The sequence below is a fragment of the Danio rerio genome, chromosome 1 (genome assembly GCF_052040795.2).
Source record: "Danio rerio strain M-AB ecotype USA chromosome 1, GRCz13ab, whole genome shotgun sequence".
Classification (NCBI taxonomy): domain Eukaryota; kingdom Metazoa; phylum Chordata; class Actinopteri; order Cypriniformes; family Danionidae; genus Danio; species Danio rerio.
This window is the reverse complement of record NC_141021.1, coordinates 44,229,431-44,247,793: the sequence shown is the minus strand read 5'-3', so window position 1 is coordinate 44,247,793 and position 18,363 is coordinate 44,229,431. Positions and strand designations below refer to the sequence as shown.

General features: G+C 33.8%; 1 protein-coding gene across 4 annotated transcripts in view; it reads right to left on the bottom strand.

Annotated features, from left to right (window-relative positions):
- Positions 1–18,363, bottom strand: part of fbxo41 (F-box protein 41) — a 120,606-nt gene that overhangs the window by 20,759 nt on the left and 81,484 nt on the right. For all 4 annotated transcript variants that reach the window (XM_087237425.2, XM_087237423.2, XM_087237424.2 and 1 more), the window contains 2 exons: positions 13,804–14,165; positions 1,561–1,796 (listed from right to left, as the gene is read on the bottom strand). In XM_087237425.2, the coding sequence (XP_087093551.1) occupies positions 1,561–1,796; positions 13,804–14,165 (598 nt within the window). The remainder of the gene's footprint in view (positions 1–1,560; positions 1,797–13,803; positions 14,166–18,363) is intronic.

Below are 18,363 nucleotides of genomic sequence, written 5' to 3'. Positions count from 1 at the left end.
TAGTGTATGATGACCGAAATGGCCTTAAGCATCCAGCAGGCACAAGACGTCAACACGACATCAGATTGGCATTGTACCCCAATGTCATGGGGACGCTGCATTTTGTTTGGAAATGAAAATCCGGTTGACGTTAGAACCAACGTCAGGGCAACATCAGTGTCCAATGGCCAACCTAAAATCAACCAAATATTTTGATTGCCATTACTGACGGATAAATGTCAGTTTTTAGTTTCATTAGTGTTTAGTATTTAGTTTGTGTTAGTTTCTAACACCACCTAAAATCAGCCAGATATCAACGTCATAATTGGACATCAACAAAACATTGTCCTTAGATGCTGGCTAGACATTGAATTTTGGTCTCCTGACATCACAACGTAAATCTAACCTAATATTAAGGTCTTTCGACATTGTGTCCCTGCTAGGCAATAACTAAATGCACTACAGAATGTTACGTTTACACACATCTTCGAAAATTACATGTAAACACATCAGCTTTTTAAAGCTTAATACTCACTGCTTACTACCTCTGAGTACCTTTAAAATGTCTACTTTTTACTTATGCTTTGAGTAATATATACAACAGAAACTTTTGCTCTACTTGCACTAAATTTTTAGGCAAGTAATGGCACTTTTACTTGAGTATGATTTCTTAGTCTTTCCATCACTGCACAAAACACATGGCCAGCAGATCATTTACAGTATGACACACTGATGCATCTCATTCAGATCAGTTAAATGCTGTCAGAGAGATAACTTTCTATTTTTATCCCAGCATAATATACTGCATGTAAAAATGCAAGAACATACTTATTCTGAGCTAATTAAAAACACAGATAAACATGTTGTCATGCAAAATTACATCATATAAATGATAAAACCTTGGAAAAAAATAGGCAAAATGTAGTGGTCTGAAGGATAGCGGCAAAAGTAGAAAGCCTTAAAATGACAATTAATTCGTATTTTTATGAACTATTGTTTTACTGAATGACATTTTAGTAAATGTTTACTGTTATTTATAATACAACCTATGAGAAGACACATTTCAATAAATTAACACACAAACAAATCTAAGCTGTATTACACATTTATTAAAGCTTGAATGCTTTTATTGCTATGACTGTTTTTGTCTTTGGCATGTAATCATAAAATAATGGTTAATAAAATAGAAAAGTTTGGCTATTTTTGCAACAATATGAGAGGATTTTAATATTATTGTTATTATTATCATCATAATTATACTTTTTAAAATGATAATTTAGATAAAGAGTTCAAAAAATGACTGCATAACAAATCTGACCCTTTTCATTTATAGGTGTTCATCTATTGATTTAGATTGATCAATTAATAGAAATATTTAAATATATTGGTAAATATAAAATTGCTGGACGTTTTACACTATTCACTTTGATTTTAAAGTTTTTATTGATAATAAAATTAGTTCAAAAGTCGCATTTTTCTAAAAAAGACATGCAAGTATACAGTCTAAATCAAATGAAATGCTGTCATGTTGTCATTCTTAATTCTAATAAAAGTGTTTTGTGAGTGATAAGGGTGTAAAACCTTGGAGCAGATGCGCGCATTCTCCAGCAGGACTCTGGTCCAGACGGCCGGGTGTCGAGCTACAGACCTCCAATCTTTGCACACCTCTGCTGCTCGCAGGAGCGTCTTTGTGTCCAGATAGGTGAAGATACAGAAAAGAGCGGCACGCATCTTCAGCACCTCTGGACTGATGACCTCGCTGCCTTTAGATGGGCTTTTCTCATGACGGCACGCCTTGTATCCTCCTTCAGAGCGACCTGGAGAAAGGAATAACATGAGGTGAAGAAAAATCAGCAGCAGTGGTCAACATTCATTTTCCCTGTGTAAATGAAAAAACATTAAGCATGATGTCAAGAAGAAATACATCATTTGAAAAGGCTAAAAGATGAAACCATTTTGAAAGATGTAAGAAACACACAGTAACTGCTAGCCAGTTTTGAGGAAAACACGACACAGCAGGGTTAGTTGTAACAGGGTGTTACAATAAAGCCACACACTGTTGGACACCAACTAAACTAACAAAACTGATTACCATTAAAATGACCAGTTTTGAATTTTGAGTTAAGTATTGAGAACTTTTTAAAAGAAAAGTTTTAATAGAACATATTTTTTAATAGACAAATTTTTTTTATTGTTAATATTGCAAATAAATGCATTGTATAATAATGGATAATAATCCAAATAAATCCAAATGTGTTTATCCAATAAATAAATAAATGTATTTATGCTGGATCAAGACTTGGCTGGGTCAGTTGGCATTTCTGTGTGGAGTTTGCATGTTCTCCCTGCGTTCGCGTGGGTTTCCTCCGGGTGCTCCGGTTTCCCCCACAGTCCATGCGGTACAGTTGAATTGGGTGATCTAAAGTGTCCAAGTGTATGAGTGTGTGGATGTTTCCCAGAGATGGGTTGCGGCTGGAAGGGCATTCGCTGCGTAAAAATGTGCTGGATAAGTTGGCGGTTCATTCCGCTGTGGCGACCCCGGATTAATAAAGGGACTAAGCCGACAAGAAAAAGAATGAATGAATGAATAAATAAAGAAATGAGCATGCTGTGCTATACAGAATAAAATATTAATTGAGCTATGTAGTGAAGAATTATAGCTACTATTTATAAGTAAACTGGATTTAAATTAATTGTGTGAAATCTTATAAGCATGAGTTACAACTAATCCCTCTGTCTGCTACTACTTGCCCTGTAGGTAGGGTAAATAGTAACATTATACTCCTGGCTCTTTTAGCAATACTGCACAGAAACCTGCAATCTTACAACCAGTGCTCATTTGTAGGAGAGGCTTGTGTGTTGTTGGTAAAAAACAAATGGTTTGTCTAACCCCATTACTTTGTTCACTATGGTCAAAACCAAAAAGTGTTACTTTGTGCCCCGCTCTCCCCTATGAGATAAAAATATGTAATAATACTCCAATCTACAGACTGGTACTACTCCCAACTCGAGTTTTATGGAAGCAAAAACAGATTTTTTTTTTTTTTTTTTGAGATATCATGTTTTATACTGTAATTTAAAAAGTTCAATTGCAAAAAACAAAAAACAAAACATGATTTAAGCAAATTACTAAACCTGGAGATTTTAGGAGACTAAAGACTTTTAAGAGATGTTGGCAATTTTTACCATCAAGAGATGTAGTTATTATCAGCATTAAATGTTTTTTTTACAGTGATTAAATAGATACTCTTCAAGACAGGACTTTCTGTATAAAATTTGTTCTAAAATCTATAGTAAAATCAAAGAGAAACACACTTTACATCATTATGAACACCTCCTCATGTACAGTAGAGATGAATGAGGCACAGAGCTTAAGGAGTTTAAGCTGACTTAAACTTGCTCAGAGAAAAGCTGTTGCTATCAATCATTGTTTACTTAACTAATGATAAAGGGATCAATGATGAAGTTCAATGATGAAGGGATTGATCCAATAGGCCTATTGATAGAACAATTTGTGAAAAAAATAAGCAGTATTTTGTAGTATTTTTAAAATACAAAAATACAGTATTTTATTTTGATTCATTTGTGACTGCTGCATTTTGTAGTTCATTTTGATACACTGAAAATTGAGGTTTTTAGTAACTAATTTTAAAATACATTTCAATGTATTTTTCCCATCCCAGTATTTCCCAGTATAGCACCAAAACCATAAAAAAGTGTGAAATAAAGTTGAATACAATTAAATAACGATAGAGATTCAGGATTATACTTTGAAAAAAAAAAACATATTTAAACATATTTGAATAATATAACTCTTTTAATATTTATTTTTTTAGTTAAAACATAACGTAAACAGTTTTATTAATATATTAATATTAATGCTGTACATTTTCTGAGGCCCTCTAGTGGACTACTGCTTGAGAAGCGCCGCTTTTACTGGCCACATTCTGCATTACCACTGATTCCCATGATGTGGCGCCAGAGTCAAAATGAGGAGAGTTTTCATTTTCCGTCCCTTATCTCACTGCCTCCCACAGGTTCTGAAGATCCTCCAAATCAAGCAATCAGCAAGACATTTCTATCTCACAGCTCCAGCCTGACAGACCCAGATCTCCTGAGTCACACACACACACACAATCTGCTGGAGATCTAATAAGACAGAGACTGAAGAAACGGGTGCTGGCAGATTCGCCTACATTTAGAAAACACTTCAGATCAATCAAGCAAAATCTGGCAAAAGTTGTGACTCAAACAGACTCTCAAAAATTACAGAGAACTAACGGTCCTGCTGCCTGAGCCTTCACCTGCGCATGAGCACGACGTGTGTGAATACACTCAAATACAAATGTAAGTGGTAGAAATGGGATAAATCAGACATGATCAACAGCCTAGAGACTCTGTTACTCTAACCGATATAAAATAACCCAAAATCAAACTATTAGTGCGGTCGAAAAAGTGAATTGTATTATGAAATATAATATCACAATATATTAAATATCACAATAAAAAATATGTAATTTGTATGGAACAAAAAGTGTATGTTTTATAATAAAATGTATTCAATACTAATTAATTACCAAATTGAATTCAATATGTAAAGCTATCTTCTAAAATATATTTTAATAGATAGAAAGCCAACATACTGTTATGCTACTTACAACATACTTGAGAAAGCCAATACTGTTATGCTACATAAAATTCTTCTTCTTCTTCTTAAGACTATTTTAAGAAGGCATCTCCTCTAGCTACCGCTTACATCAACCTAGCAACTGTTCCATAGACTTCTTTAAAAAAAGAAACTGCCATTGCCTTTACATTGAACAAACACCAATCCATACAAACAATACACTAATCAATACTAGAAACACACTTACAAACAAACTAATCATACTAAATTCATGTTAACAACATGCTAGTTTATGCTAGAAACATGCTAGCAACATGCTAATTCATACTAGAACCATACTAATTTCATACATTCATTCATTTTCTTTTCGACTTAGTCCCTTTATTAATCTGGGGTTGCCAAAGCAGAATGAACCGCCAACTTGTCCAGCATGTTTTATGCAGCGGATGCCCTACCAGCGGCAACCTATCACTGGGAAACACTCATACACATTCACACTCATACACTATGGACAATTTTAGCTTACCCAGTTCACCTGTACCGCATGTCTTTGGACTTGTGGAGGAAACCGGAGCACCCGGAGGAAACCCACGCAAACATTGGGAGAACATGCAAACTCCACACAGAAACGTCAACTGACCCAGCCGAGATTTGAACCAGCGACCTTGAACCAGCACTACCTACTGCACCACTGTGTCGCCCCATGCTAATTTATGTTATCTAATTTTTGTTGCTAATAATTTATACACCTTAGCAACCACCTAGCAATGCCTGAGCAACCATCCAGCAAAAGCTCAGAACACCCTAGCAACACCTAGCAACACCTTAGCAACAACCTAGAACACCTTAGCAACCATCTAGCAACGCCTTAGCAAACAATCAACACCCTAGCAACAACCTAGCAACACCTTAACAACTGCCTAGCAAACACTCAGAGCACCCTAGCGACCACCTATCAACAACTTAGCAATGACCTAGAACACCTAAGCAATTGCCTAGCTACCACCAAGCAACATCCTAGCAACCACCTAGCAATCAATCAGAACACCCTAGCGACCACCAAGCAACACCCTAGCAACCATTAGCAACATCCTAAGCTATGACCTAGCAACACCTTAGCAACAACCTAGCAAGACCTTAGCAACAACCTAGCAGCACCTTAGCAACCACCTAGCAACCACCTAACAACACCTTAGCAATTACCTAGCAATACCCTGGCAACACCTTAGCAATGACCTAAAACACCTTATCAACCGCATACCGACCACCTAGCAATTCCTTAGCAACCACTTAGAACACCCTAGCAACCATCTAGCAATGTCCTAGCAACCACAAAAACACTAAAGCAATGCCTTAGCAACTACTCAGAACACCCTACCAACCGCATAGCAACAACTTGCAACTGCCTAGCCACACTTTAACTATCTGGAACACCCTAGCAAACACCCAGCAACCAGTTAGAACACCTTAACATACCGCCTAGCAAAGCCTTAACAATCAGTCAAAACATCCTAGCAACCGCCTAGCAACCATGCAGAACACCCTAGAAACCATTCTATAAAACTACTTAAGTAATTCATTAATTCATTTTCTTTTCAACTTAGTCCCTTTATTAATCTGAGGTCACCACAGTGGAATAAACCGCCAACTTATCAAGCATGTTTTACACAGCAGATGTCCTTCCAGCTGTAACCCATCACTGGGAAACATCCATACACACACTCATTCACACACATACACTAGGGACAATTTTAGTTTACCCAATTCACCTATAGTGCATGTCTTTGGAGTGTGGGGGAAACCCGAGCACCCGGAGGAAACTCACATGAACAGGGGAAGAACAAATGTCAGCTGACCCAGCCAAGGCTCGAAACAGCGACCTTCTTGCTGTGAGGCGAACGTGCTAACCACTGCGCCACCGTGCAGCCATACTTCAATGATTTAAACTGTAAAACTACTTCAAACTTTCAGACTTGACTTTCTCAAACCACCGTTTGTCTACGGACTTTACTGTTCTAGTTAAACACTAAAATATGAATTTTTTATAATAACACACTGATGATAGAACGATGACTTTTTAAAATTATTATGCAAATCACATGATTTGAATGAATTATTTTTAATTAAACAAAAATAACATAACATTAAATACATAAAAAAAACTCTTAAAGTGAATCAGTATTAGAAATGTGTAACCAAACTTTTTAAAACCACTACATTACATAATAAAATAGGTAATTAATGAACAAAATTTCATTATATCCAAAATAAACTCTACAATAAACTCTAATCCAGGGGTGCCCTAACCTTTTGTATAAATGGCCAAAAACCAAATACCATCGAGAGCTGTGGGCCGAAGGTAAATATACTAAACCAGTGGTACTTAAACTTTTTTCATCAAGTACCACCTCAGAAAAAAAATCTCTCTCCAAGTACCACCTAAATGAGCAGTATTGAAATTCAGTAGTGTAGTAGGCCCAGTAAAGCAGCTACAACTCTGCACAGTATAAAAAAACGTGGCAGATTACCTCAGAAATATAGGCTAAATGTCATATATGGCATATTAAATACATCATTTTTGATAAATTTTGAAATGTATTTAGCATGTACATGACATATTTCATTCCTCCATGTACCACTAGAAGGAAGCCCGCGTACCACTAGCGGTACACGTACCACAGTTTGAGAACCACTGTACTAAACTATATTAAATTAAAGTTGCCATGCGTAATTCCTAATGCACTTTATAATATTTCAAAATAAAAAGAAAACATTACCTCAAATTAGATTAAGTAATGCAGTATAACTTTATTGCAATAAAAACAAACAATCCCATTTATAACACAGTGGAGTTCAATGCTAAAAAGTTTGTAAATAGTATGTGCTGTATACTACAGTATACTTTGTCTATTCGTAGGCTCAAGCATCGTCATATCTGTATTTACAAATCTATACTGGGTTTTCCCCCATCATACCTACAGAATTACATTTGTAAAAAATCTGTCATTAACTATGGCCTTCGGTCACAGGATTTTTATTTACGGTCTGTTCCTAAAGTGCGTACTGAGATGGGGAAAACGGCTTTTAAATACGCAGCACCTTTTTCATGGAACAATCTGTAAAGTTATCTAATCTAATAAAGTTGCAGTTTCAAGAGTTGATTTCACTAAATGCTTTTATAAATGATTTAGAAATTTAATCACAGGCTTGTATATGTTTTGAATAGTTTGTCAATGTGTGATTCGTGTTAGTAGTCAATTGTTTTTTGTTTGTTTTTTGTTAGACCCAGGTGACGTGTATTGCCTAATCTTAGCCAGGACGCTCTTGTAAAAGAGATGTTTTTTATCTCAATGTGTCTTTCCTGTAAATTTAAAGGTTATAATAATTATAATAATAAATGCTAAATACGCTAGTCATGCAGAATCTGCCTTTGCCTTGACTTGCGTCAGCTGGTGACAGTATGCAGATTTAAACTAAATCTGATTCATTCACACCATTTAATTTAATCATTTATTTCAGTTTGCTTTTAACAACAAAATTAACAAGGAGTTACATTAGATTTGAATTGACAATCTCAAAACCATCCCCATTATTCTCCCTCTCTTCTCAGATGGGATGGTGGGCTAAATAACCATGGGCCAACTTTGGTCCTAGTTTGGGCATCTCTGATCTAAGCGCACTATTCCACTATTCTCCTCTGGAATTTGTGCCAAAATCATTTTCAGGCTAGTGCTGATATTGTTGGCATGGAGCACTTACAGTTGAAGTCAGAATTATTAGCCCCTAATTAATTCTAACTATTAGAAATTATTGTTTATTTCTTTTCCAATTTCTGTTTAACGGAGAGCAGATTTTTTTCCAACACATTTTTAAACATAATAGTTTTAATAACTCATTTCTAATAACTGATTTAGTTTATCTTTGTCATGATGACAGTAAATAATATTTGACTAGATATCTTTCAAGACACTTCTATACAGCTTAAAGTGACATTTAAAGGCTTAACTAGGTTAATTTGGTTAACTAGGTTAGGGTAATTAGGCATGTTATTGTATGACGATGGTTTGTTCTGTAGATTATTAAAAAATAGAGCTTAAAGGGGCTAATAATTTTGTCCTTAAAATAGTGTGTAAAAAATTAAAACTGCTTTTATTCTAGCCAAAATAAAATGATAAAGACTTCCTCCAAAAGAAAAAATATTGTCAGACATACTTTGAAAATATTTAAAAAAGAAAATATAATTCAAAGGGGCAGCTAATAATTCTGACTTCAACTGTAATCAAGATATAGGGTTTTACAATGAGCTCAAACCATGCACACATGGTCTTAATTCCTTTTAAAAATGATTAAAATGGTGGTTCATTTATCTGAGAAAAGAGAGTTGGCACAATCAGCCCAAATGTAAATAATCAATGTAATGCGTTTATGATATTCAGTATGACCTGAAATCACACACTGCACAGTAGCGTCTAGTTCGTTGCTCTGGCGTCAGTATGTGGAAAAGTGTGTTCATTGCTCATGGTGCTGTGACACACTCTCTCCACTGATCCCTGGCCTGTGCTCCCGATGCCAGTTCATTCATCTGACCCCATTTCCCTCCGCCAGACTCCTGCTCCTCTGACCTGGCCAAACGCCGACTGACAAACTCTTCACTCGCTAATGTACATTCAGCACACTGACATTTGCAAGAATAGAAGATTGACTGTTTCTGCCCTGGATTCTTCTGTGAATGATTGACAAGCACAAAATGACATTTGCTTTAGACAAATGACAGCTACGCCATACTAGAAGAAAAAAACCTGACACTGGGATATTTTGTTTTTCTGTGACTTATTGCTGTACATGCTAAATAAATTGAGACTTTATTTAATCAACTAAATATGACAATTATTATTAATTAAACTAATATTAATTTAAATAATTATTTAAAGTAAATAAAACAGATTTTACATATGGTATTAATACAATTTTTTTTACATCCTATTGAAAATGTTCAGATTTGAGTTACTTAGTTAGTTTCTTTGCATTTATTTGTGAAATGTACTAGTAAGCTTTTAGTAAAAAATAAATCTCTTAAAGTAAATCCTATTCCATTGATTTTTTGTTTTGTTCTTTCTCTCTTTCTCAACTTGAGATCTCAAATGCCAATTTGAGAAAGGTCAAAAGGTTTTGACCAATTTAATGATTAAAGTAGTAATTATGTTCATTATTATGTAATTAGTAAACAATATTGCAACACTAGTGTACTTTAAAAATATAAGAAAGATAAATAGATTTTATTTAAGTTTACTGTAAAAACAAACCTGAAATTTATGTGTTCATTTCTTCAATTTCAACTTTAGGCCTGTCATAGAAACATGACGTTAAAAACTCCAGCAGGTGACAGCATGTTTCTATTTTAATAAGTGAGTCATTGAATCAATTGCTTGACGAAGGCTGAATCATTTTGAAAAAAGCAAGAATGAATGGATTTATGAATGGATCATTGCATCATTGACTCAAATTATTCAATTAGGAATGAAACACTGTAGTTTTAGTCAGAGATGCATAATCGGTTTGCTCTTCTTTGTTCAGAATTTTTCCACTGGCGAAAACAGAAACAAACATCCGCTCATCTAAATTTTCAATTCGTTGAACTGTTGTATAAAATCAATATTAGGTTTATAATTATGTTCATGCTGACATTCAGAAATGTGTGACGTAGTAATAGTTAAAGGGATAGTTCACCTAAAAAAAATTGTCATCAGTAACATCCTTTACTGGATCCAAAACTATATTTGTTTTTCATTCTTCTGTTGAACACAAAGGAGATATACTGTTGAAGAAAATCAGCCATTGACTTACATAGTATGTATGTTTTGTTGCTACTATAGATGTCAGTGGCTGCTTTTTCCAAAATTCTACAGAATATCTTGAATTGTGTTTAAAAGAAAATAAATCATAAAAGTTTAAACCACTTGAGTGGGAATAAATGGTTAAGAAAATTTTCATTTTTGGCTGAACTATCCCTTTAACTTTTTTGTTTATATCCACAAAATGGTCTGCTATCTTTATTGTGGAATTACAGTACATTTAAATACATATTAATAATCATCATCTGTTATGATTTTTTTTCCTTATTGTCTTTTTTTCACCTTCCTCTCCCTTTGCTCAACCCTTAGGTTTCTTATTGGTTTATTATTCTGTCCATCATCATTATGACGCTCTGCGTTTCCACCAATCCCAGGAAGAGTGCGCCCTGCCTCGGCGTACCCTTTGTGCTCCACGCAATTTGTTTGTGCAAATGCTTCGTCTATTTTGTGATTTCTTAGTTACTGTGATAATTTGAGTTTGCTTGTTGAACTTCGTTGGCTTTAAGTAACATAGTATGATGATGGTTGTGTGATTCTAAACTAATATTTGACGGACTTATCTGGTTTGTTTTGTTTTAGTTTAGATTTATATTTTGTTAGATTAGTTTGAGTGTTTTGCCACCCATGTATTTTTTGAGATTTGTAGTTTAATTAGTTTAGTTCGGGTGTCGTATACACTGAAGATCTCGGTTTTTATTTGTGTTTCTTTTTGAGGCCTAGTTTAGACAATAGATTTAAGGATTTTTTGTTTTGTTAATTTCTTTGATTTGGCTTACACTCGTTGTTCTTGTTTAAAGATAATAATTATAAATGTTTATTTCTTTTTTTTCTCCCCCATTTATTATTGTTACATGTTTCAATACAATTATTGAGTAAAAAGCTTTAAATAAGAGTAACTGAACCTTGCCTCATTATTGATCTGTCGCACACATTACACCTGTCTCACTTAAATGTTACAGCATCCCACTTTAACATCATAAAACACGTAACACATCACATAGTGAGGATATGAAGACTAAAGTTTAAAGATGTTCTTTTGTTTTGTTTTTTTGCAAAGATAATGACATATTTACATAGACTCCTTTAGCAGACACTTTTATCCAAAGTGACTTACAAGCAAGAATAAAAAAAGCTTATAATTTTGGAATATTTGATAAGAAAGTGTCTTGTTGGCTATCTTTCTATGATTGTTTTATCCACACAAGCCACAGACTGATTCAATTTCAAGGTATCCGCAGACATCATTATTCAAAAGTAAAATTACATAAGATTTTCCCAAATGTATTCTTATTGTGCAATAAATGTAAAAACTCTGAAGGTACACTGACTTACTCATTCTGGTCATGCTATATAATAAGCTCAATTTGGCAGAACATTTTTAATTTAATATCTGAAGTATACAGGATTGATTTGGCACCAGAGCCAACTTGGGCATTTTTGGAGACAACTCAGAAATAGGAGATAAATATATCTGTTTCGCTCTGGGAATATTGCTTGTGTGTCTCTCTCTTTCGATCTCTCTCTTATTCTCTCTTGCGCACACGCGTACCTGTTCTCTCTGTCTCGCTTCTCTCTCTTTCGAATTTACATGTTCAACCCTGATCAGATTGTTATTGGCTGTAGGGTCAGTCAATCATCATTATCTTCGGTGACTGGCTTCTGCAGCCAATCTGAGTGGTCGCCAGGTTTTTAAAAAGACGACGAGTGGGACTCCGGACAGAGGCTTTTGCGTTCCTGTTTTGCACTTTATTTCAATCTGCCTCCCGTTATTTCTTTAGTTTTTTTTTTGGTACTTTATATTGCTTTGCCACAAGTTGTTATTGCCATCTTGTTTATTTTTATTAATTTTCTTTTTATTCTTCACTTGAGATCATTTGCTGAAATGATTTGTTTTCCTCAGGGGGATTTGGAGAGGAAGATGCCACGTGATGTACATCCTTACATCACCTACTGAACCTGTGTATATGGACAAACCAGGTTTAGGAGTGAGCGCTGGCTTTGTATTTTTCTGTTTGGTTAAGTTTAGAGTAGGTAAGTTATGGCATGTAGACTTGCTTTCGATCATTTTGTTTTTAGTTAGGTAAAAGGATTATTCTGAGTTTTTAGTTATTTTCTTTCCTTTCAGCGCCACTTTTGTCCTCTTCCCCTGCAGGGTTTATGTTTTTTTGGGGGGGTTATTTTGTTATTATAAATTGTATATAATTTACCTTTTGTGATATTTGTTGTGAACTATATAATTCGTCTTCATTATTACTATCTTCTGTTTATCTTTGATTTTTGTATAATAAATGATTTTATTTTTGGCAGTATTTTGCTTGATGCATGGTTCTTCTTCTCCCATATTACCCAAAACTGTCACAATATAAATGTTATTTACTTCAGTCCCTGGTCTAACATTATGAAGTCGTAACAATATCACAGGCAGTATCTTTGTGTATGATATTAGAAAAGAAAATACTTTTACAAAATTGGTAGTCAAATTACGCGACTGTTTTTGAAAACTGAATTAGGAGCGTAAATTATGTGTTGGAAGAAATGTGATATGGGATGGCAAACAAACAAAACATAGTTTTTTAAATCTGGAAGCAAATTAGGTTTTATATCAGTAATGCTGACTTGTAACTCATTATAGGTGGGATTGGTTTGGCATAATGTCGAGTTGTGGAGTTTCTCTTTAAATTATTTATTTTTTGTATTTTTTTATCTTATGCTTTCTGGATGATATTGTATTATGTTGTGTCCGACTGTTTGTGTATTGTGAAATGGCCTTTGTACTCCCTCTTTTTTTTCTGTTTATGTTATTGTTTATTTTGTTATGCTAAAAAAAAAAAAAAAGAAAAGAAATTGTCTGGTGCATATGGAGAGGAGAGAGTGTGTCCTAAAGGTAGGTTTTTCAGGCCCAATGACCTGTATGGTGCACACTCAGGATTGCACAATGGTTTTGATGAGTATGAGCTGCTTAAAAGACAGTGTCTGGTGCATATGGAGAAGAAAAGACTATTCTGTAACATCAGCTTGTAAGGCATTAATTTAAAGTAAAATGGCTGTTCATTTTGTGATTTTGTAACATGAGACATTATTATACAACATGAAGCAAACTACACTTTTTTTAAAAGGTAATCAGCAACTTCCTGTATTTTTGCTGTACTTTTATTAGTTTAAATGTTTTTGATTGATTAAAAATTATTTTTTTAGAGAACAGTAATGATGTCATCTACGAACCTGTTTGTTTTGACGACTGCACACATACTGTGATATTGATTTTAATTCTTAGTGTTTTAATGAAGCATTACTCTCACACTCAACCGCAGGGCAAACGTGAACCCACAGAGGTCAGCGACGCACCTGTAGGCAGCCTGTATCCTCCACGGTGTCCCGCGTGCTGACTGCTATCTGCTCTCCTGTCCTGCTCCCACATCTCGGCCTCAGACTCTGTTGTGCGGGACCCTACGTCAGACACATCCCCTTCCTCTCCCTCCATGCTGTTGCGGTACGGCCGGCGCTGCCAGTTCTGGATGGCCTGTTTGCGGAGACCCCAGCTTCGTGAGGCAGCCGCTCTTTCATAGCCTGCACCTCCTCCTTCCCCGAGTCTGCACTGCACATGGTAGTATTGGGCATCGGGACAGTCCTCCAGAGCGTGGAGATCCACACTGTCACTGTCATAACCTCCGGAGCCCTGCGACACAGACTTTCCTCGCACCGACGCACTGTTAGAAAGAAGACAGAAGAAAAACCCATAGCAGTTCAAGTCAGGAATTTTTGGCAAACAAACACAAAATGGTGCTTGCTTTATCCTTTTTTTTTAAAATGTTAACATTTACTATATACAATATTTCTATATGTGCTATTTTATTTGGCTATTTTTATTATGTGGAAAATACTTCATGGATATACAATTTTTGTATTGTTGTATTTCAACATATGTTATATTTTAACATTTCAATAGTTTAATTTACCTTGCAAGCTTTATAATTTACTTTGCAAATGGGCATCAGTGTCATTACTGTTAGTTCAAATAATTTTCAATAAATAAAAATTAAGTTAAGCTGAAGTATATTACAAATATCAGATACAAATCTAACTAACTAGTTTTGTACTAACTAACTAAACTAAATTATCATTCAGATAATTAAGTTGACGTACTACTATTACTAAAATTAAAAATGAAATGAAGTTATAAAGAAACACACAAAAACAATAATAAATAAAAACTTAAAAAATTCAACTTAATTTAAATTGAGTAAACTATAAAAATAATTCAAAATATTAATGAATAACAACAATTTACACTTAAAATATTTAAAGAATATTCATACTAAAAATATTTAAGGTAACACTTTATAATAACTACACACTATAAATCATTTATTAAGCATTAGCAAATAGTGAACTCATTATCTGTTAAGCATCAACTCAATTAATAAGTGTTAGTAAGCAGTTTATAACCGCAGCTACAAATGCTCCATTCTTGACTTATAAGCACCTATATAATGTGTTTAATGATTGTATTTTCATACTTAGTAAAAGATTTATTTTTCATTTCTAAATTAAGCATCGAATTATTTACAAACTGTTTGTATTTAAGAGTAGTTGAGGGTTTTTAGGATCATTCAGAATGAGTTAGTAAATGAATAATAAACTAATGAAATCAACATTTATATGTCTTATTATTCAGGCATATATTAATGGTTACTATATATGTTAATAAATGCTTTATTAACTCAATTCATGCAGTTTTGAGACCTAATCTAAAGTGAGGACTATTCATGCTTTATAAATCCCTTAAAAATGACAAATAAAGGCTCAGTTAAATTCTAAACAGGAAAAAAAGACATTATTCATTTCACTTCATTTAAAGATACACAAATAAATCTGTACTTTAAATGAAAAATAAATCTTTGCAACCTTATCTAAAATAGAATCACTGTAGAGTTTAAACATTACATCTTAATATAATGTTAAATTATTATATTGTTGTTGTTTTATCCAGTTGGATGTCATATTTTGACACTCCTGTTATTTGGCAATGTTTAAACTTTACAGTAATTTTACTTTTTAGAAAGATTGCACAGATTATCGTTCATTTGATACTGAGCCTTTAATAGTCATTTATAAGGCATTTATAAAGCATGAATAGTCCTCACTTTAGATTAGGTCACAAAACTGCATGAAGTTGAGTTAATAAAGCATTTACTAACATATTAGTTAAGTATTAGTATATGCCTAAATAATAAAACATATAAACGTTGATTTCAATAGTTTATTAATCATTTACTAACTCATTCTGAATGGTCCTGAAAACCCTCAACTACTCTTAAATACAAACGGTTTGTAAATAATTTGATACTTAATTTGGTAATGAAAAATAAATCATTAACAGAGTATGAAATTACAATTATTAAGCACATTAAATAGGTGCTTATAAGTCAAGAATAGAGCATTTGTAGCTGCAGTTATAAACTGCTTACTAACACTTATTAATGTAGAGTTAATGCTTAACAGATAATGAGTTCACTATTTGCTAATGCTTAATAAATGATTTATAGTGTGTAGTTATTATAAAGTGTTACCGAATTTGTAACAATAAATACAAAGTAGTTCTGTGCTCTTAACCATATCATCCTAAGGAACACAATGGATATTAAAAAATACTTCTATCATATTTACAGATTATGTAGTGTTGGGCAAAGATTAATCAGGATTATCACATCCAACATTAAAGTTTGTTTTGACATAATATATATTTATGTATTATATATTTATTATGTGGTACACATGCATACATGGAAACAAAATTACACAAAACACTTTTGTTACATAGACAAATTTAATTCAAATGTATACATAATTTGAATCATATACACATATTTCATAACTAAATATAAATAAAACATTGCATGCTAGTATTTTAAACACATAATAATTATACACAGTATACATACACATATTATGTCAAAAACTGACTTTGGCTTTCATTTTGATTGCGATTAATCATGTTTTTTTTACCCCCATATATATATTTATTTCTATATTTCTAAAGTAACTGTCTGTCTTTTTTTTTTTTACTAAAAACGTCATTACAAATTTTGGTGAAAAAAACAAACTGATTTCACAGAGCCCTAGCATAGTTTTGTCTAGCTTCAACCAGGTATTCGGATCAATAACTAAATGTCAGGATCGCATTCTGCTCTCTTTTTAGTTATGCTTTTTTATTTGCAATTCTAACTACAAACAACTATATGGTTAATTACATTTTCTAATATAAATGCCATGCTCCGAAAAGTCTTGCAGCTTTTTTTCTGTGTCTAGTCACCAGTAAAAGCACTGCTTCAGGATTCAGTGTTTGTGCTCAGAGTGTGAGAAAGAGCAGTGAGAGTTATCCAGGAAATATGATCAGATCTGTCTAGACAGACTTCCTAAGACACACACAAACACACACACACCCACTAATTTAGTAATAAGAGACTCTGCTAACTCACTTAGAAGGGAAATGAAGATTCAACTCATCCTGCAAATACTATTTTTAAAGCCTGAATGAGTAATGAGTTATTTCCTTAATTGCACATACGAGAGTGACTCTCGGTTGTTTTCAGTCAAAACACTCCAGAGAAGACTGTTCCCACCGCTGAGCAGCCTAAGGAGAGAACCCCATACACTCCTTCCAGCTCCTCCGGGGTGGATCCCGAGGTGTTCCCAGGCCAGCAGAGACATAATCTCCAAGCATATCATGGGTCTTTCTCGAGGGGGACTAATAATTCAGGGGGACTAATAATTCTGACTTCAACTGTATATATTATGAAAAAAATAAACTTTTTAGATTTTTTATTATTATTAACAAAAATTGTAGATAAAATGTGGAAAAATTTCAAACTAATAGTTATCACCATACTTCAGTTGATTGATTACATTAGAAACTGCCAACATTGTAATATATTAAAAAATACGAATGAGTTATGTGATTACCTAATTAACCTAATTTGCCTTGCTTAATCAACCAAGTTAAGCCTTTAAATGGCACTTTAAGCTAAATACTAAAATTCCTACAAAAACAGTAAATACTGTCATCATGGCAAAGACAAATATATTAGTTATTAGAAAATAGTTCTTAAAAATGTTATGCTTAATAATTTGTTGAGTTTAATTGGCATTAGCACCACACACAAATTTCCCATAATCATTACAAGAGAAATCACTGAACTCAGTGAGGAGTAAAGGGTTTCACATGGGATTGCGGGTATGGAATGTTCTCTTCCAAGGCTTAGCAGGGACAGAATTTCCACTGGGAAATCCAGCCAGACATTTAGTCACTCTCCAGATGTTACAGTTCAAAAGACTTGCAGAGATCCTTTCCTAAAGCAGCCACCAGTCACTGCAGGCTCTGCTGAAGGCAGACAGCACAATGGTGGACTTTTCTACTCCACTGTGGTCTGAAGAGCAAAGAACCTGCTAGAGATGATTTCTGCACAGTAGGAGTGTGTAATTCGTGACTATATATAAAAGAGACCTCTAAAGCTATTTATATGACCACATAAAAAGTCTAAAATTCTGAAGAACTACAGGACAGAATGTGGTCTCTTTTTTATGTAATACAAAGTTTTCCTGATGTTTCAACACTTCTTACTTCATGCAAGAACTGCAAATTTGTGCCTTTTATTTGAAGCCAAAAATAGGGTTGCTGGGAAACAAAGAAAGATGCAGCAGCTAAATCTACTGCCAAAATGGATTACTGTATATAGTACAGCAGGCTTTAGTTCAGAAAAAAAAATGTTTATGATACAAAATGTTTATGTATTTACATACATACATTACATACTTTCATGTATTCATGTACCTAATAAAATGAGAGTATAAACATTTTTCCAGTCTTTAATAAATATTAATATAAGAATAACCAGCATTTATTTA